At 37.0% G+C, this 18,383-nt stretch overlaps 1 protein-coding gene across 1 annotated transcript in view; it reads left to right on the top strand.

Moving 5' to 3' along the window:
- Nucleotides 1-18,383, top strand: part of KIF4A (kinesin family member 4A) — a 230,614-nt gene that overhangs the window by 61,635 nt on the left and 150,596 nt on the right. Inside the window, exons 8-9 of the mRNA XM_077145000.1 lie at nucleotides 11,799-11,915; nucleotides 12,543-12,718. Of these exons, the coding sequence (XP_077001115.1) occupies nucleotides 11,799-11,915; nucleotides 12,543-12,718 (293 nt within the window). The remainder of the gene's footprint in view (nucleotides 1-11,798; nucleotides 11,916-12,542; nucleotides 12,719-18,383) is intronic.

Raw genomic sequence — 18,383 nt, 5'->3', positions numbered from 1 at the left:
TTCTGGAGCAACTAGAAGGAAAAATATGAGAAGATCATATGATAGCCCATGACCAACTCTGGGATCTGTCCTGTAACAACTTGTTGAAGAGTGCTTTGGAAACTATTACTTTTTTATTTCTTTGCTTTGTTTATATGTTATAGTATACAATAAAAAAAGTTTTAAGAAAGAAAAACAGTACCATAAAGCTCCTACATGTGAAAGTAGGGAAACATCTTCAAGACCTAGTAATAGTATGTAGCTTCGTAAACTTTACACGTAAAACACAAGCAACAAAAGAAAAAATAAATAAATGGGAGCTCCTTGAAATCACATACTTTTGTCCTTAGAAGATTCTATCAAAAAGGTGAAGAGGCAGCGAACTCAATGGGAGAAAGTATTTGGAAATCACATATAAGATAACGGTTTGATATCCTGTATACATGAAGAAATCATACAACTCAATAAAAAAAGAACGAAGAACCCAACTATTAAATGGGTTAAAGATATGAATAGACATAACAATGTGGTATATACATATAATGGAATACTATGCAGCACTAAGACAAAATGACATCCTGAGCAACATGACAAGATGGGTGAACCTTGAAGACATAATGCTGAGTGAATAATAAGCCAGACACAAAAGGATAGATCCTGTATTATTCCACTTTTATGACCATGGTAAAGGTAAAATCAGAGGCTGTGTAATACAGAATAAGGGGACCTAGAGATACATGAAAGCTTGAGATGGATGAACAGTTAGCTAATGTGGTTGAACTTAATTGTAAGGGATAGAAGTGAAGGTGGTTCACTATTGGGTCTATAAGTAATATTACCATATTGAAGGTGAATATATTTGAGAGAGGTTTTATAGACTCATGTGTCCAACCAATTAACACTACATATATAAATAAGTTCTTGCATGAACTACTGCACAGGTATGAATCTTGTAGAAAGATTGTATAACTCCTGGGTATAGGAGGAATGATGCTATTGCATGCTCTGGCCTGTGTTTAACAGGAAAGCATCAATAGTACCTCAGCAATACCAGTGGTACATAATAAGGAAAGGAATAAGAGTTAGTGGAAGGTTTAGATTTTCGGTTTGGTGAGGGAGTATTTATTGTCTATCTTTCTCTTGGGAGCAATGAAATTATCTGAAATTGAGAATGTTGTTGGACTGTTGACTTTGGACATTATACATGAGGCCCAGTAGTTGGAGGTGGCTGAAAGATGCACTGCCTGAGAAGTAAACTGGTGAACGATGGTGTATATGTATGACTGAACATTGTATTGCTACAAAAGGGAACAAATTTGAGGCACGCAACGATGTGAATGGACCTGTGGGACATTTGGTGAGGCAAAATAAGCCAGAAACAGAAGAGCAAATATTGTATGATCTCATTTAGAAAATACTTATAAGTATACAGGGGCCTAGATTGTAAGCTCTTTAGCAGTCACATTTAGTGTGGAGTAGTAACTGTTATTTTGGGATTTTGAGAAGCTGTTTTATATATGTATAACCTGGTATTTAGTGATAAGAATGTAGCCAACCAGGTTGAGATTAAGGTAATTCAGAATACAGGGGTAAGAAAGGCATTGTCTGAATTTTAGAACTTCACCTACTCTTTGAGACCAAAGGAAGAAAGATTTATTTTGTCCAGAACCTAAATTTTCTGTAGCACATAATCTAATGCAACCTGTCTGGATAGATAATTTACACAGGGAATCCAGAACAAGAATGAGAGCCTTTAATCCTGTATAGCTTAATGTAATGCCTAGATACATCCCAAAATATATTCATCAGATAATCAGAAAGTATTGGCAAAGTCCCTTGTGGGATGGGAGAAAATATATAGATCTGTTAAACTTTACCAGTGGGGAACCCCTGGATACTGTGTCAAACATTAGGGACACCCAAGTCAGTAGGCCAAGCCCTTGATCTTGCGGCTTGCTATTGTAAATCTTATGTATGTAGCAGAGAAGCTTAGCCTACCTATAGATATGCCTAATAGTTACTTCTGGAGAACCTCTTTTGTTGCTCAGATGTGGCCTCTCGATCTCTAAGCCCAACTGTGCAAGTGAATCCATTGCCCTTCCCCCTATGCGGGACATGACATCCAAGGGTGAACATCTCCCTGGCGGTGTGGGAGATGACTCCCAGGGATGAGCCTGACCCTGGCACCATGGTATAAACAATGCCATCCTGACCAAAGGGGGAAAAGAAGTGTAACAAAATAAGGTATCAGTGGCTGAGAGAGTTCAAATAGGGTCAGGAGGCTATTCTGGCAGTCACTCTTGCACAAACTTCAGTTAGACATTGCTGCCTCCCATAACTTGCCAACCCCCAACCAAAACCATTCCTGCCAAACCTAAAGAACACCTAGGGTGTTATATAAGATTCTACAAAGGTCCCATGCACTAGGGTAACTTTCTAGAAACCTACAAACTCCAGATGGTTCCCTGGACCAGATAAGTCCTAAAATGGAGGGGGGCCATCCTTTCCAGAACATCAACTATTTCCATCCCCCTTTTCCATATTATCTACTGACCCTTCCAAAATGGAAATGATAGAATGGGCATAGACCAAATACCCCTGAAAGAGTAGGAGAAAGATTGAAGTTGATGGTGGAGTCATACAGCGAAGTTAGGGTTTATCAAAAGGGTATGATTGCTGAATGATTATATTGATAATTCTTTTAATCTCCAGTATCTTAGAGCAGCTAGAAGTAAAAACCTAAGATTTTGGACTTATAAACCTAACCAAACTCTGAAATCTGCCCTACAACTTATTACTGCAATGTGCTTTAGAATTTATTGCTTTTTGTATATATGTTATTTTTCACAAAAAAATAAAATATGTATATTTTTTCTTTTATCCTCCAGTGTTTTGGAGCAACTAGAAGGAAAAATCTGAAATAGTGGACTAGTAACCCATAACAGTCTCTGAAATCTATTCTGTAGTTACTTGTTGAAGTATGGTTTGAAATCATTGCTTTTTCTTTGTATATATGTTAAAGTTAACAATAAAAAGCATGTTTTTTTAAAAAATAAGAATACCTAGGGCATTATATGATTCTGCAAAGGCTTCATTTACTAGGGTAGCTTTCCAGAAGTCTGCAACACCCAGATGGGTCCCTGGGCCAAGTAAGTCCTGAAATGCAGAAGGGCCAGCCTCTCCAGAGCATCAACTAGTTCCATCCCCCTATGCCATATTATCAACAGCCTCTTTCAACATGAAAAATTTAGAATGGGCATAGCCCAAATACCTCTAAAGAATGGAAGGAAGTTCAAAGTTGATTGTCAAGTTATACAGAGAAGGGATTCATGGCCAAGATGGCAGCTTACTGAGGTTTTGGATTTAGTTCATCCACCAGAACAGCTAATAAATAGCCAGGAACAGTACAGAACAACTGCTGGGGCCACATCACTGACCGGACACACAGGATACCCCAGTCTGGACCAGCTGATCCCCCCCAGAACTGTGAGTACCCCAAGCTGTGGCAGCTGGTGACCCTCCCCCACAGGCTGCTTCCCAGAGGGGAAAGGAAAGGCAGTTTACCAGTAGCAGGGGCTGAGCACATCAACGCTCCAATTGTGGAATTAATTAACAAATTATGACTATTAAAAATAGGCCCCCAGCTCAGCTGAACCTCTAAAAAAAGGAAAGGTCACTGGTTTTTGCCCTAGCACAGAGGGGGCTGGGTTGACGGAAAAGGAAAAAAAAACAAACACAGGTTTTTTGGATTTGAAAAGGTCTGGGCCCTGAAGGAAAGGAGGGAGCACATAGGACCTGTAGATAAACAGAGCAGTGTACCAACTTAAGGTCTTGATTGGCAAACCTGAGGAATGGGGGTCCTGCTCTGAAAAGGATTTTTTTCTTTCATTTTGGTGGCTGTGTTTCTATGGCTTGACTACTCTTTGGATATAGCTGCAAGGCTTCTCGGACTCTACTGCCCCAGTCATAGGCAGAATTAAGCTTGTTTGAGTGTTTGTCTGGAGGCTGTGCCTTCCCCAGGGGACAGGTGGGACACAGCTCAGGTGGAATCCCTCCCTCAAGGAGCTCAGACCCCAGGGTCTGGAAAAGTGAAGTGATTAAAACCAGACTACAACTTCTCCTCCATCTCTACCATGCCCCCAGCAGGGATAGTCTGCTGAAGTTAAAGGTACCACATCACCTTATATTGGTGGGACCTGCAGGCAGACAAGCGCCACCTACCGGACAGGATAGGAAAAATGCAGAGTCCAGAGGTTTCATAGGAAAGCCTTTCAATCTGCTGGGTCTCACCCTCAGGGAAAACTGACATAGGTGAACCTTTCCTTCTGATAGGGGGCCACTTTGTCCTGGGAAAATCTGGCTGCAGTCTATAATATCTAAGTAAACCTTCCTAAGGGGGGAAAAGTTATACAGGCAGGGCAAGAAACAAGAACTGAAAAATTCTGATCTGTTAAACAAAACCTAAGCTAGAGGTCCAGACTAAGCTGAACTGAATGTCAAAGAACAGATAGACAACAAAGTCATCCAGCAAGAAAATCCTAGGTAAAAAAAGTGAAAACAATCTCCAGAATAAACTAATTAAGGTAATTAAATGCGTAGATGCCAGCAAAAAATAACGAATCATACTAGGAAAATTAAAGATATGGCCCAGTCAAAGGAACGAACCAATAATTCAAATGAGATACAGGAGTTGAAAATATTAATTCAGAATATTCAAACAGAGATGGAAAACCTCATCAAAAATCAAATCATTTGATGTGAGCAAAGATATAAAGAAGGCAAGGGATGAACAAAAAGGAGTAAAAGGTCTGAAAAAACAAATCTCAGAACTTATGGGAATGAAAGGCACAGTAGAAGAGATCAAAAAAAACAATGGAAACCTACAATGTCAGATTTCAAGAGGTAGAAGATAGGATTAGTGAACTGGAGAACAGGACTTCTGAAATCCGACATGCAAAAGAAAATATAGGGAAAAGAATGGAAAAATACGGGCAGGGACTCAGGGAATTGAATGACAACATGAAGCATGTGAATACACATGTTATGGGTGTCCCAGAAGGAGAAGAGAAGGGAAAAGGAGGAGAAAAACTAATGAAGGAAATTATCACTGAAAATTTCCCAACTCTTATGAAAGACTTAGAATTACAGATCCAAGAAGTGCAGCGTACCCCAAACAGAATAGATCCAAATAGACGTACTCCAAGACACTTACTAATCAGAATGTCAGATGTCAGAGAAAAAGAGAGAATCTTGAAAGCAGCAAGAGAAAAGCAATCCATCCCATACAAGGGAAGCTCAATAAGACTTTGTGTAGATTTCTCAGCACAAACCATGGAGGCGAGAAGACAGTGGGATGATATATTTAAATTGCTAAAAGGTAAAAACTGCCAACCAAGAATTCTGTATCCAGCAAAATTTTCCTTCAGAAATGAGGGGGAAATTAGAATATTTTCAGACAAAAAATCACTGAGAGAATTTGTGACCAAGAGACCAACTCTGCAGTGAATACTAAAAGGAGCACTAGAGACAGATAGCAAAAGACAGGAGAGAGAGGTGTGGAGGAGAGTGTAGAAATGAAGACTCTCAGTAAAGGTAAAAAGAAGGAAAATTAGATATGACATATAAAATCCAAAAGGCAAAATGGTAGAAGAAAGTACTGCCCTCATAGTAATAACACTAAATGTTAATGGATTAAACTCCCCAATCAAAAGACGTAGACTGGCAGAGCGGATTAAAAAACAGGGCCCATCTATATGTTGTCTACAGGAAATGCATCTTATACCCAAGGATAAACGTAGGTTGAAAGTGAAAGGTTGGGATGCAAACAACAATCAGAAAAGAGCAGGAGTAGCTGCACTAATATCCATCAAATTAGACTTCAAATGTAAAACAGTTAAAAGAGACAAAGAAGGACACTATGTATTAATGAAAGGAGCAATTAATAAAATTAATAATATTATTAATAAAAAGGAACAATTCAACAAGAAGACATAACAATGATAAATATTTATGCACAAAGCCAAATGCTCCAAAATACATCAGGCAAACACTGAAAAGAGAAATAGACGCATCTATCATAATAGCTGGAGACTTCAGTTCCCCACTTGTTGATGGACAGAACATCTAGACAGAGGCTCAATAAAGAAACAGAGAATTTGAGTAATACAATAAATGAGCTAGGCTTAACAGACATTTACAGAACATTACACCCCACAACAGCAGGATATGCCTTTTTCTCAAGTGCTCATAGATCATTCTCAAGGATAGATCATATGCTGGGTCACAAAGCAAGTCTCAATAAATTTTAAAAGATTGAAATCATACAAAACACTTTCTCAGACCGTAAAGGAATGAAGTTGGAAATCAATCATAGGCAGAGTGCCAGAAAATTCACAAATATATGGAGGCTCAACAACACACTCTTATAGTTATACAGAGAATGTCAGGTTTTACAAATGAGTATGAGTGCTGAATTATTATAATGATATTTCTTTTAGTCTCTAGTACCTTTGATCTCTAGAAGTTAAAACCTAAAATTGTGGAATTTTAGCCATATGAAACTCTGAAATCTGTTCTACAACTAATTGTTGGGATGTACTTTGAAATGTATTGCTTTTTTGTATATATGTTATATTTTACAGTAAAAATGGTAAAATTTAAAAAAAGACAGAAACTCAGGGTAGAATGCATGCCTGTCATTCGAAAGACCCAGGTTCGATTCCTGGCCCAAGCACCAAAACAATTTGAAAAATAAACTGCATAGGGAAAAGAAAATCCAGTTAGAAAATGGACAGAAGACAAGACGTGAATAGGTATTTCATAGAAGAGGATGGATGGATGGCAAGAAGCACATAAAAATGTGTGCAATATCATTAATTATTAGGGAAATTCAGAATAAAAGTACAATGAGATATCACAGATAGCTGATATTGAAAAGTACCAATATCAAATGCTGAAATAAAAAAGTGACAGTATCAAGTGCTGGAAAGGATGAGGAGAAACTGGATCACTCAGATATTGCTGTTGGGAATGTAAAATGGTACAGCCATTCTGGAATATAGTTGGGCAATTTCTTATATGTGCTTACCATATGACCCAGCAATGTGCCCTTATGCATTTCGCCCACACAAATGAAAGCCTAATTTCATGTAAATACATGTAAATTAATGTTCATAAAAGCTCGATTTTTAATAGCTCCAAACTGGAAACCACCCAGAAGTCCTTCAAAGGGTGAATTGTTAAACATTCTGTGGTATATCAAACCATGGAATGTTACCCAGCAGTGAAAAGGAATGAACCATTTTTTGTTGTTGTTAGGAATGAATTATTGATAATTGGATGGGCTTCATGGGAGTTAGGCTAAGTGTAATAAGCCAAGCTCAAAAGGTTACATACTATATGAGGCCATTTATATAATATCTTAGGGGGCTTTTGTTTGTTTTGTTTTCTTTTTGTGAAACCTTGTTTACAATCAATGAAACAGTATTACTATATTTATACATTAACTCCATAGTCTATAGTTTACATTAGGGTTCACTGTTTGTGTTGTATATATAATATTCTTGAAATCGCAGAATTATACTGGAGAACAGATTGTTGGTTGTCATGGATTACGGATTGGAGAGTAAGAGGGTAGGTGTGCCTATAAAGGATAACATGAGAGAGCCTTAGGGTGATGGAAGAGTTTTGTGTCTTGATTGAATTGGTGGCTACATGAAGTTATATGTGTGATAAAATTGCATGGACCCATCCACACATTCAAGAGCATGTAAAGCTGATGAAATCTGGATAAATAAATATGTGGATTGTGCCAATGTCAGTTTCTTGGTTTTGACATGGTACTATTGTTATACAAGATGTTATCAATGGGGAAGGGTGGATGATGGTGCATAGGATCTCCCTGTGCATTTTTTTTAAACTTCCTGTGAATCTATAATTACTTCAGAGTAAAAGCTTTTTTAAATTACAATACAATGAAAAGTAATTTTTTATCTTTCTCCAAATCCCTAGTTTACATCTTTAGATATTCTCTCTTTGTATGCAAGTGGAAGTATATTATGTACAGTGTCCTAATATATACCTCTTGTTTTTTCTGCTTAATATATATTTGAGATAGTTCCATATCAGCATATGCAGGTGTATCTTGTTCTTTTTCATATTGATATACTGTGTGTATATTCCATTTTATTTATTAAACCACTTTCCTATGGACATATTTAAACTGTGTTCATATTTTTGCTATTACAAACTAGGCTCCAGTGAACATCCTTAGTACATAACATGATGGGAATTATGGATGACAATTACAATTTTAATTAAGGTTTAGTGTCTCATTTGTTCTGGTAATGCTGTATCAAGTATTATACAGTAATTCATACTGATGTGTAGTCATAAATTATAAAAATTTTTAAACAGCCCACTTTACCATCTCAGGATTCTTAATTATTAAACTGATCCAGGAACATGAGTGAGGAATGGTAGGAAATTCCAATCCAAGTTGGGTCACTAACAGTATCTGTCGTAATATATACTTTGTAATAGTTATAAATGCCTAACAAGATGTATTCAAAGCTTACAGTAAACACTGCACCTTCTTTAATACCATATCAGCTTAACATGTTACACATTCATTTGCTACTATATAATTGACTATGATGTAGTGATGAGCACATGAATTGATTAGCTGCCCTTGAGCTTTATTTGATGTATGAATACAAATTCATGTGCTGTAGTGGTATACTTACTTGCATAATTTTCCAGAAATGAATATGTATGTAGGAAAAGAAAGTCTAGAGCAAAGCCACAACCTTAAATTACACATTTGCAAAATAGTCAAACATATGTACAAATGATAGGGCTATTTTCCAAAGATGGCAGAAGAATAAGATAACATGTTTGTAGACTCCAGTATGTTAAGATTTGTTATACAGCACACTGGGGTGAGCAGTTTAAATGCAGTTTTAAAATAGTTAAAATAAGAATCAAAATACATAAATAATAGAGAGAGATAAAGAGTAGAAACTGGATAGATTGAAATACTGTGGGTCAGTGAGAGGGAGGGGTAAGGGATATAGGATGTATTCGTTGTTTATTTTCCTTTTTATTTCTTTTTCTGGATTGACAAATGTTCTAAAAATGATCATGGTGAAGAATACACAGCTATGTAGTGATATCATTTCTGAGCCATTGATTTTATAATATGGTTGGACTGTGTGTGTGTGTGTTTTTCTCAGTAGAAATATTAAAAATAGTTAATATAATCTTTAAACAAAATTCAAATTGCATTTATAGGAACTCTGAAATATCCTGTGACTCCCTAAGTATCTCTAGGTTCTGAGGAATAAAATATGAAAACCACTGACCTACAGGATAAATTAAAATGTATGAGCATTATGTATTAGGTCCTTTATGATTTGTCCCTAGCTGTCCTCTGGTCTCATATTTCTCACTCTTTATCTCATAACTTGCAGTGTACTCATATTGAACTACCTGTAATTCCTAAATGTGTCATGTTCTATCACAGATATGTGCCTTGGCATATGGTATTTCCTCTGCCTGGAATGCCCTTCAGTTTTTCCTAGTCTTCCCTCCTCCTTCTGGCATTCTACTTATCCTTCATGATTCAGTTAAACTTCAATTTTTTCCTGAAGTCTCTTGACCCAGGTAATGTTTACCACTCCCTTCTATGAGAACCCATTTAATTATACATTATATTTTCAACTATGTTTTTGTTTTGTATCTGTCATTCCTTTAGATTATGAATTCCTTGAGAGTAGGGATTGGGACTTAATCATTTTGCACCTCTAATACCTAGCACAGTGCCTAGACCACTGTGTGTACTCAACAAATGTTGAATGAATAATGGACCTGGCAGTGAATCTTGTGTTGGACAATGACTGTGATTAAGCGCACAAATATTAAAAAGTTACTTCATGAACCAGAACAAATGTACGACACTATTACAAGGAGTTAACAGTAGAGGGCTATGTGGGAAAAAATGTACCCATTGCAAACTATGGAGAATAGTTAACAGTAATATCTTAATATTCTTTCATCAACAGTACCAAATGTACCACACCAATACTATGGGTCAGTATTGGGAGGCGGGGGTGAGGGGTATGGAATGTTTTGGGTTTCTTTTTTCTTTTATTTCCTTTTTGGATTAATGAAAATGTTCTAAAATTGATCATGGTGAGGTATACACAACTATGTGATGATGCTGTAAGCCATTGATTGTATATTTCAGGTAGTTTATATGATGTGTGAATATATCTCAAAGTTGCATTAAAAATGAAGGAGGGAGGGAGAGAGAAAAAGGAAGGATACCTCAGGTTTGCTTATGATTTGGGTGTCTGGTAAAATGCTGAGACAATGAAGAGGAACAGTGCTGGAAGTGGAAATAGATTTGCACTGAAAGATGAATACCATTTTGGTTAATGTTTTTGTGCAATGCCATGTGGGACTAGTCTGCTGGCAGTATTCAGCCGATAGTCAGAAATAATGGTTTGGATATCAGGAAAGATGTTTAGTTTGGAGTTTTAGATTTAAGGAGTCATTAATATACAGATTTTTGATGGAACTGTAGGCGTGGGTGAGATCACCTAGGAGAGTATATATAGTAATTAAAAAGTAAGACAGAGTCCCAAGAAAATACCATCATTAATGGGTGGGTATAGAAAGAAGATCCCATAAAGTATACTCAGAAAGATTGAGAATGGGGGACACTGTAGTTGTGTGGCTCCGGAGAGGAAATTTGAGAACTCAAAATGTAAATTTTCTACTCATATCCCCTTTTCTGGCCCAGATCTATCTTTCCACATACCTGTATCTCTGAGCAAATTAGCCCACTTCAGTAGAGCATGTAAGATTAAGACCATGGTCTTTAGAGACAGACTGCCTGCATTTGAATCCTGACTCTGCCACTTATTAGCTGTGTAACCTTGGGTGAGTTACCTAACCTTGTTGTACCTTAACTTTCATATATGTCAAATCAGGGATGATGTACTTTAGAAGATTGTAGCAAGGACTAAATAAGTTAATATATAAAGCACTTAGAATAATAGTATGTTTATAATGGATCCTGTCTGTTTGGTTATATGACTTTCTGAAGGCATTGCAGCCTTCAGAAAAAAAACAACAACACATATAGTTGTTTAACCTAGGGCTAGGAATTGGCATGGTGGGAATGACAGAAGGTCATGGGGCCAGTAAGTGCTTGGAAATGCATAGCTGAAACTATTGACCACATGGTTCAAAATAGGTAGTTTAAGGCCTAGGAGAGGCTAATCTACATCGAGTATTAGGAAGTGTCAATAAATTGGTAAGAAGAACATGATCCACCAAAGAAATGGAAGGATAGTAGGATGCAGTCAAGAGGAATATTGGAGTTTGGGATCTTGTAGGTATAATTGTTTCAAGTTATAAGGGAGTTCAAAGTATGGCTGAATAAGTAAAAGAATAGAGCAAACAATAATTATACCACTTACTCATCATTTAACTTTATTTTATATAAATCATATCTCATTTAATTCCCCACCACACACCAATGATGTAGGTAGAGTTTCCCCATTTTATAGAGGAACTTACCCAAGATCATATAGCTAGTCAATGTAAATAACTATACCATGGTTGTTCTCATGGTGACAGTTACATGTCTGTTGGCTTTGTTTCCATGGAAAAGGCAAAAAGGGTCAATCGCCCTAATTGTGCATATCCAACCTTTGGACCTTTGTTCTTTGAACTTCGAGAGGCATGCTTCAGAAAGTGAACAGGATGAAGAAATTTCCTTAAGATTGATAAATTTTGTTTCCTGCTATTAGGTATTAACATTAACCGAGGCCTCTTATGCTTGGGAAATGTAATCAGTGCTCTTGGAGATGACAAAAAGGGTGGCTTTGTGCCCTACAGAGATTCCAAGTTGACTCGATTGCTTCAAGGTAAGTCCAAAGTATCTCTAAAAATAAAAGATAACTCAGAATTATAGTGCTGTGAAGAGTGCAGGTGGAACAGGTAAAATGTCAGATATTTGGACTATCACATATGCAACCATTTTAGTTGATAAATGAGAGAGTTGTTGGCAAGTAAGCTTCAAAAATTATGGAAAGCTGTCTTTACATATGGTATTGAAAGCCAAGAAATTTGTAGAATACCAACTGTACTTGGTACTTTGCACCTGAAAATGAACTTGATTACTATTTCTTGAATCATTAATGCTGATAAGCAAAATTCTCTGGAGAGTAAAAATCTACCGCGAGGGGGCATCCTTTAGAATGGTTAATCCTCTTGTGTTTCCTGATTTATTTGGGTGAGGCCCCAATTGTTTTAACCCATTTCATTGACAAAATTGCAGTCTCTCTGAAGAATGGAGCAAGTGAAATAGGATTCTTAGCTATATCATTTACACATCAGAAATCTTAGAGTTTTTATATTGATGTGGACAGGAAATTTGTAGGTATTTAGGAACTTTTCTTATAGATTTGTGTTTGATGTCACCAACAGAAAGAGACAGCTTTGCTTATATCCTGACTATTTGATTTCAATTCCACTCTACTGTTCTTTTTCAGATTCTTTAGGAGGTAATAGCCATACTCTTATGATAGCCTGTGTGAGTCCTGCTGATTCAAATCTAGAGGAAACATTAAATACCCTTCGCTATGCTGACAGAGCAAGAAAAATCAAGAACAAACCTGTTGTTAATATTGATCCCCAGACAGCTGAACTTCACCATCTGAAGCAACAGGTATAAGGGAATTAAAATTTGATGGGAAAAATAACAAATATTTGAGTGGAATGATGGAGCTTCTGTTTCTCTATGTTTCTCTGTTTCTTTTCTTTCAGAAGTTTAGAGATGATGGTTAAGCATAATGTTAGTTTGGGGACATCTTAAGATAACTCCTGTTAACATGTTTATTGTCCTTTTAAAAGTGGGGGGGTTTCCCTTTTCAACATGTATTTAGAATGGCATTGCCCAAATATCCCTAAAGAGTAGGAGAAGGATCAAAAGAGAAGGAGGATTGTATCAGAGAAGATAGGATTTAACAAATGAGTATGACTACTGAATCATTATATTGATATTTCTTTTTCGTCTCCAATGTTTTGGAGCAGCTAGAAAAAACACCTGAAACGGTGGAACTGTAATTCATACCATACTTTGAAATTTGTTTTAAAACTACTTGTTAAAATGTACTTTGAAATTTATTACTTTTTTGTATATATATTTCACAACAAAAAAATGTTAAAAAACAAAAAAAGTGAGGGTTGGCATGAGAGGTTTCACTGAGAAAAAAAAAGAAGTAGACAGTGAGAAATGAGCAGGAGAGGCAGGGACCAGATCTTGGAGGTTCTTATATGCCTTGTTAAAGAATTTGGAATTTAACCTGAAAGCTGTCAGGAGCTATTGAAGCATTTTAAGTAAGAGGGTGACATGATAAAGTGTGTGTTTTAGGGAGATCACTCTAGCAAGTGTAGAGAAAGTGAATTAGAGGTGGGCGTGACTAGACGTAAGAAAATTAACGAGGTCATTATAATAACCCATGTGAGAACTATGGCCTGAACTAAAGAAAGTAGCAGTAGAGATGGAGAGACAGGAACAAATTAGAAGGAAAAAAAAACAGAAAGAAGCAGAATGTATAGCTTACTTAGTAACAAATTTGATGTGAAACAAGAAGAATTGGGAGAGTCAAGGTTGGTTCCCAGGTTTCTTGCTTAGACAATTGAGTAAATGATAAGGCCAATCATTGAGTCAGAGAATATAGGAGGGAAAACGGTCATGTATGGAAACGAAAATGATGAAATCAGTTTTGAGCACTTTGAATTTCAAGGTCTTGGGGGACATCTGAGTAGAGATGTTCAAAACATAGTTGGCTGTCTCGGTCCATTGTAGAAAGGTCTAAGCTAAATATACAGATTTCTTAGTCATCAGCATTTAGATGGTATCTGAAGATATGGAGGGATGAGATTGAGATTAAAGAGCAGCTAGTACAGTAAAGGCACTTACCAAATATTTGCTGAATGAACAAATGTCAAGAAGAGAAGAAGGCCAAAGACAGAACTCAGGGAGGCACCAACATTTAAGGAATGGGGAAGGAGGAGAAGACAAGAAAAATTTAGAAGGAGCTGAAAGGTGAGAAGAAAAACTAGTGGTATCATAGAAGCCAAGGGAAGAAAATATCAAGGAAGGCAGTCAAAAGTAAATCTATGAAAAATGTAAAATAAGATAATGATTGAAAAGTATCAACAAGGAGGTCATTGGTTATCTTAGTGAGACCAGATTCAATGGAATTATAAAGGCAGAAAACAGATTGTTGTGGGATGAATGAATGGTAAGTGAGGAAGTAGAATCAACTGATAAGCTATCTTTGAAGAAAGGAAAGTAAGAGAAGGCAATAGGGATGCAGGGTCAAGAGATGTAGGTATGTTTGTTTTGAAAATATGGAGGAGACTTGAGCAACTGGAAGAACCAGTTGGGAGACACTAAAATTGAGAACAAGAGCAGTCTCTTAAGTAGTTGAGATTCTGAGTATCAATAAAGAGGGCTTGGCTTTGCTTTTGACAGTAGAGAGGATACCTGCCCCCAAGATTAGAAGAAGTAAAGATAGGAAGAATATAATTATATTTAGAAGGTGAAAGAGAAGGAAAATTGAGAGGTTTTCAGCCTGATGACCTTTATCTTCTCAATGAAGTAGGAGGCAAAGTCATCTTCTAAGAGTGAGCAGGCAGGTTATGGGGAGGGGGATTGAAGACATCACAGAATGCTTAAAATCACTGTTAAAGGGATGGGAAGAGGTAGCTGACTAGAAACTTGTTCTCAGTGTGAGTGGTTGTATAGCAGTTTAGTAGCCCTGGAGGGAAACTGAGAAGGCAGGCAGTTTGATTGATCCCAGTTTGGCAGGGTGGTGGGGTGGTGGTGGTGGTTCGGGGTGATGGTGGTGGTTCAGTCTAGTGTTTCCCAACTGCCCAGTACTTACTCCTTCCCTGACCTTCCTACTCAGTGATAACAATTACTATTCAGTTAATCTCTTTCTTCCCTCCGCTTCTCCTTCTTTATTTACTTCACTCCTAGGGATCACTGTAGAATGTATGAGTAATTTATCTGTACACAATATGGTTTGAGTTATAAAACACCATACTCATTTGTGGCCCTCTGTTTTCTTTCCTGTTTATTCCTTTTGCTAAAAATGCTTTTCTTCTTCCTTTTCATTTAATCATATATTCATTCATTCCAGTAGTAAATATTTATTGAGCACTATTATGTGCCAGGTACTGTGCTAGGAATACATTGTTGAGGAAAACAGACACGGCTTCTAACTTTATGGAGCTTATTGCTTAGAAGGAGAAGCAAACATTAAACATGTAATCACATCAATGTATAATTATAAACTGGGATGATGCTACAAAGGATAAGAGCAGGATGCTATGAAAGTATGAAACAGGGTCTTTTGTTATTTATCTAGCTTCGAAACTTCCCTGAGGTAGCAACATCTCAGTTGAGATTAGAAGAATTAAATAGGAATTAACTATACAGAAAAGAGAAAAAAGGTTCCAGGAAGAAGAAACAGTATGTGTAGCAAAGTATAGTGGTTAAGAGTATTGATACTGTAGCTACTGTCTGAGTTCAAATCCTGGCTCTATAATTCACTAGATAGGTACCTTGGGCAAGTTCTCTGTGCCTCAGTTTCCTCATCTTTAAAGTAGAATTATTAATAATACCTGTTTCATAGGGTTTTCGTGAAGGTGAAATGAGTTAATATGTGTAAAATACTTAGAACAGGGCCTGGCATATAACAAGTGTTGCAAAGGTCCTGAATTAGGAAGGAGTACAGTACATCTGAAGAACTCAGAGAACACCAGCATCACTAGAATGCAGAGAACAAGAAAGCAGTATTCCAGTATAAGGCTAGATGGGAAGCAGAGGCCTGATAAAGTCCTTATTCATGTTAAAAATTATTAGAAGCAGGGGTGGTAACAGGGTAATTTACATTTTAAGACAGTCTGGCAGCTGCATTGAAATGTGTTATAGTGGAGACAAGAGTAGATTCATGGAGACCATTTAAGAAGTTACTACAGTGGTTCAAGTGAGAGATAATGGTGGCTTGGATTTAGGATGGTACAGGTAGAAATAGAAAGAAGTGACCAGTGGGATTAGATAAGGGGGTTGAGAGTATTTGTCAAGAATGACACCAAAATTTATGGCATGTGGATCTGGATGTTCATTTGGAGAAGGAACAGCAGACAGCTAAATGGAAATATCAGGTAGACAGTTGAATATAAAGGTCTGAAGTTCGGAAAGAACTGGGTTTAAGATAAATTTGGGAGTCATTATAGATGGTAGTTGAAAACTTAGGCAGAATTAAGACTTTAAGAAGAGAGCATAAGAAAATAGTATAAAGTTAGAAGAAAAAGACTGAGCTTTGAGGAACTTTACCATTTTAAGGACAAGTAGAGGAAGTTGAATCAAGAAAGAGACTTAGAAGACCAGCTAGAAGAGTAGAAGGAAAACCTGGAAAGTATGGTGTTTGGTGATCCAAATGCTGCCAAATAGTCAATCAGGTAAAATGGAGACAGGAAAATGTCATTGAATTTACTGAAATGGAGATCACTGATAGCCTTTGCAAGAGTTATTTCAGTGGAGTGACATGGCTAGAAATCAGATTAGAATAGTTTGAGAAGAAAGCAAGTGGTGAGCAAAAGGAAATGGAGGCAAGGTGTGCAGTTGAACTTTGCTTGTAAAGAAGAGAGAAATAGGGCAAGAGAGGTAAGAAGTGAGGTTACGAAGGGTACTTTTGTTTTAAGATGAGAGAGACTTTTGAATACATTTTAATCATAATAGGAAGGATCCTCTAGAAACAGAGAAGTTGAAGATATAAAAGAGAAAAGGGATAACCAGAAGGACTACGATTCATAAAGAGGCAAGAGGAGTTGGGATCCAAAGTACAAGTGAGGGGACTAGTCTTAGGAGGCAGAGAAGCTCCTCTCTTATATCAGGAGGCAATAGGAGAGGATGATTGCAGATCTGTCTCCATGAAGCATCCTTTTTTTTTTTTTTTCACAAGTGTACATATGTTTGTTTGTTTGTTTTAATTTTTTTTATTTTTAAATTTTTAAAATGACAAAGAAACGCAAACATTCTTAACATATGATCATTCCATTCTATATATATAATCAGTCATTCACAATATCATCACATAGTTGCATATTCATCATCATGATCATTTCTTAGAACATTTGCATCAATTCAGAAAATGAAATAAAGACAACAGAAAAAAATTGATACATACCATACCACTTACCCCTCCCTTTCATTGATCACTAGCATTTCAATCTACTAAATTTATTTTAACATTTGTTCCCCCTATTATTTATTTTTATTCCATGTGTTCTGCTTGTCTGTTGACAAGGTAGATAAAAGGAGCATCAGACACAAGGTTTTCACAATCACATAGTCACACTGTGAAAGCTATATCATTATACAATCATCAAGAAACATGGCTACTGGAACACAGCTTTACATTTTCAGGCAGTTCCCTCCAGCCTCTCCATTACATCTTGACTAACAAGGTGATATCTATTTAATGCCTAAGAATAACCTCCAGGATAACCTCTCAACTCTGTTTGGAATCTCTCAGCCATTGACACTTTATTTTGTCTCTTTTCACTCTTCCCCTTTTGGTCAAGAAGGTGTTCTCAATCCCTTGATGCTGAGTCCCAGCTCATTCTAGGATTTCTGTCCACATTGCCAGGAAGGTCCACACCCCTGGGAGTCATGTCCCACGTAGAGAGGGGCAGGGCGGTGAGTTTGCTTATTGTATTGGCTGGCGAGAGAGGCCACATCTGAGCAACAAAAGAGGTTCTCTTGGGGGTGACTTTTAGGCCTAATTTTAAGTAGGCTTGACCTATCCTTTGCGGGGATAAGTTTCATATGAACAAACCCCAAGATTGGAGGCTCAGCCTATTGCTTTGGTTGTCCCTACTGCTTGTGAGAATGTCAAGAATTCTCCACTTGGGAAAGTTGAATTTTCCCCCTTTCTCACCATTCCTCCAAGGGGACTTTGCAAATACCTTTTTACTCACTGTTCAAATCACTCTGGGATTTATTGGGGCCTCGCTCTGGGCAAACCTACAAAATCTTATGCCCTACTTAAGGTTCCATGTACTTATGGTGTTCAATTAAACTGTCCACATAAGTTATATTAGGAACTGCACTAGTCAAAATATAAATTTTGAACCAAATAAACATTTTTTTGCTTTAGTCTCACACATAAGTTAAAATTTTAAAATATTAATTACCGTCTATTTTTAACACCCTGCAGTATTGACATCCCTTTGTTCTTCCTCATGCAAAAACGTTTTTAAATTTGTACATTTAGTCACTATCATTATAGGCATTCCTAGATTATACCATCTCA

This window comes from Tamandua tetradactyla, chromosome X, assembly GCF_023851605.1.
Source record: "Tamandua tetradactyla isolate mTamTet1 chromosome X, mTamTet1.pri, whole genome shotgun sequence".
Lineage (NCBI taxonomy): Eukaryota > Metazoa > Chordata > Mammalia > Pilosa > Myrmecophagidae > Tamandua > Tamandua tetradactyla.
Note: the sequence above shows the minus strand (reverse complement) of the source record. Positions and strands in the feature narration are given on the sequence as shown.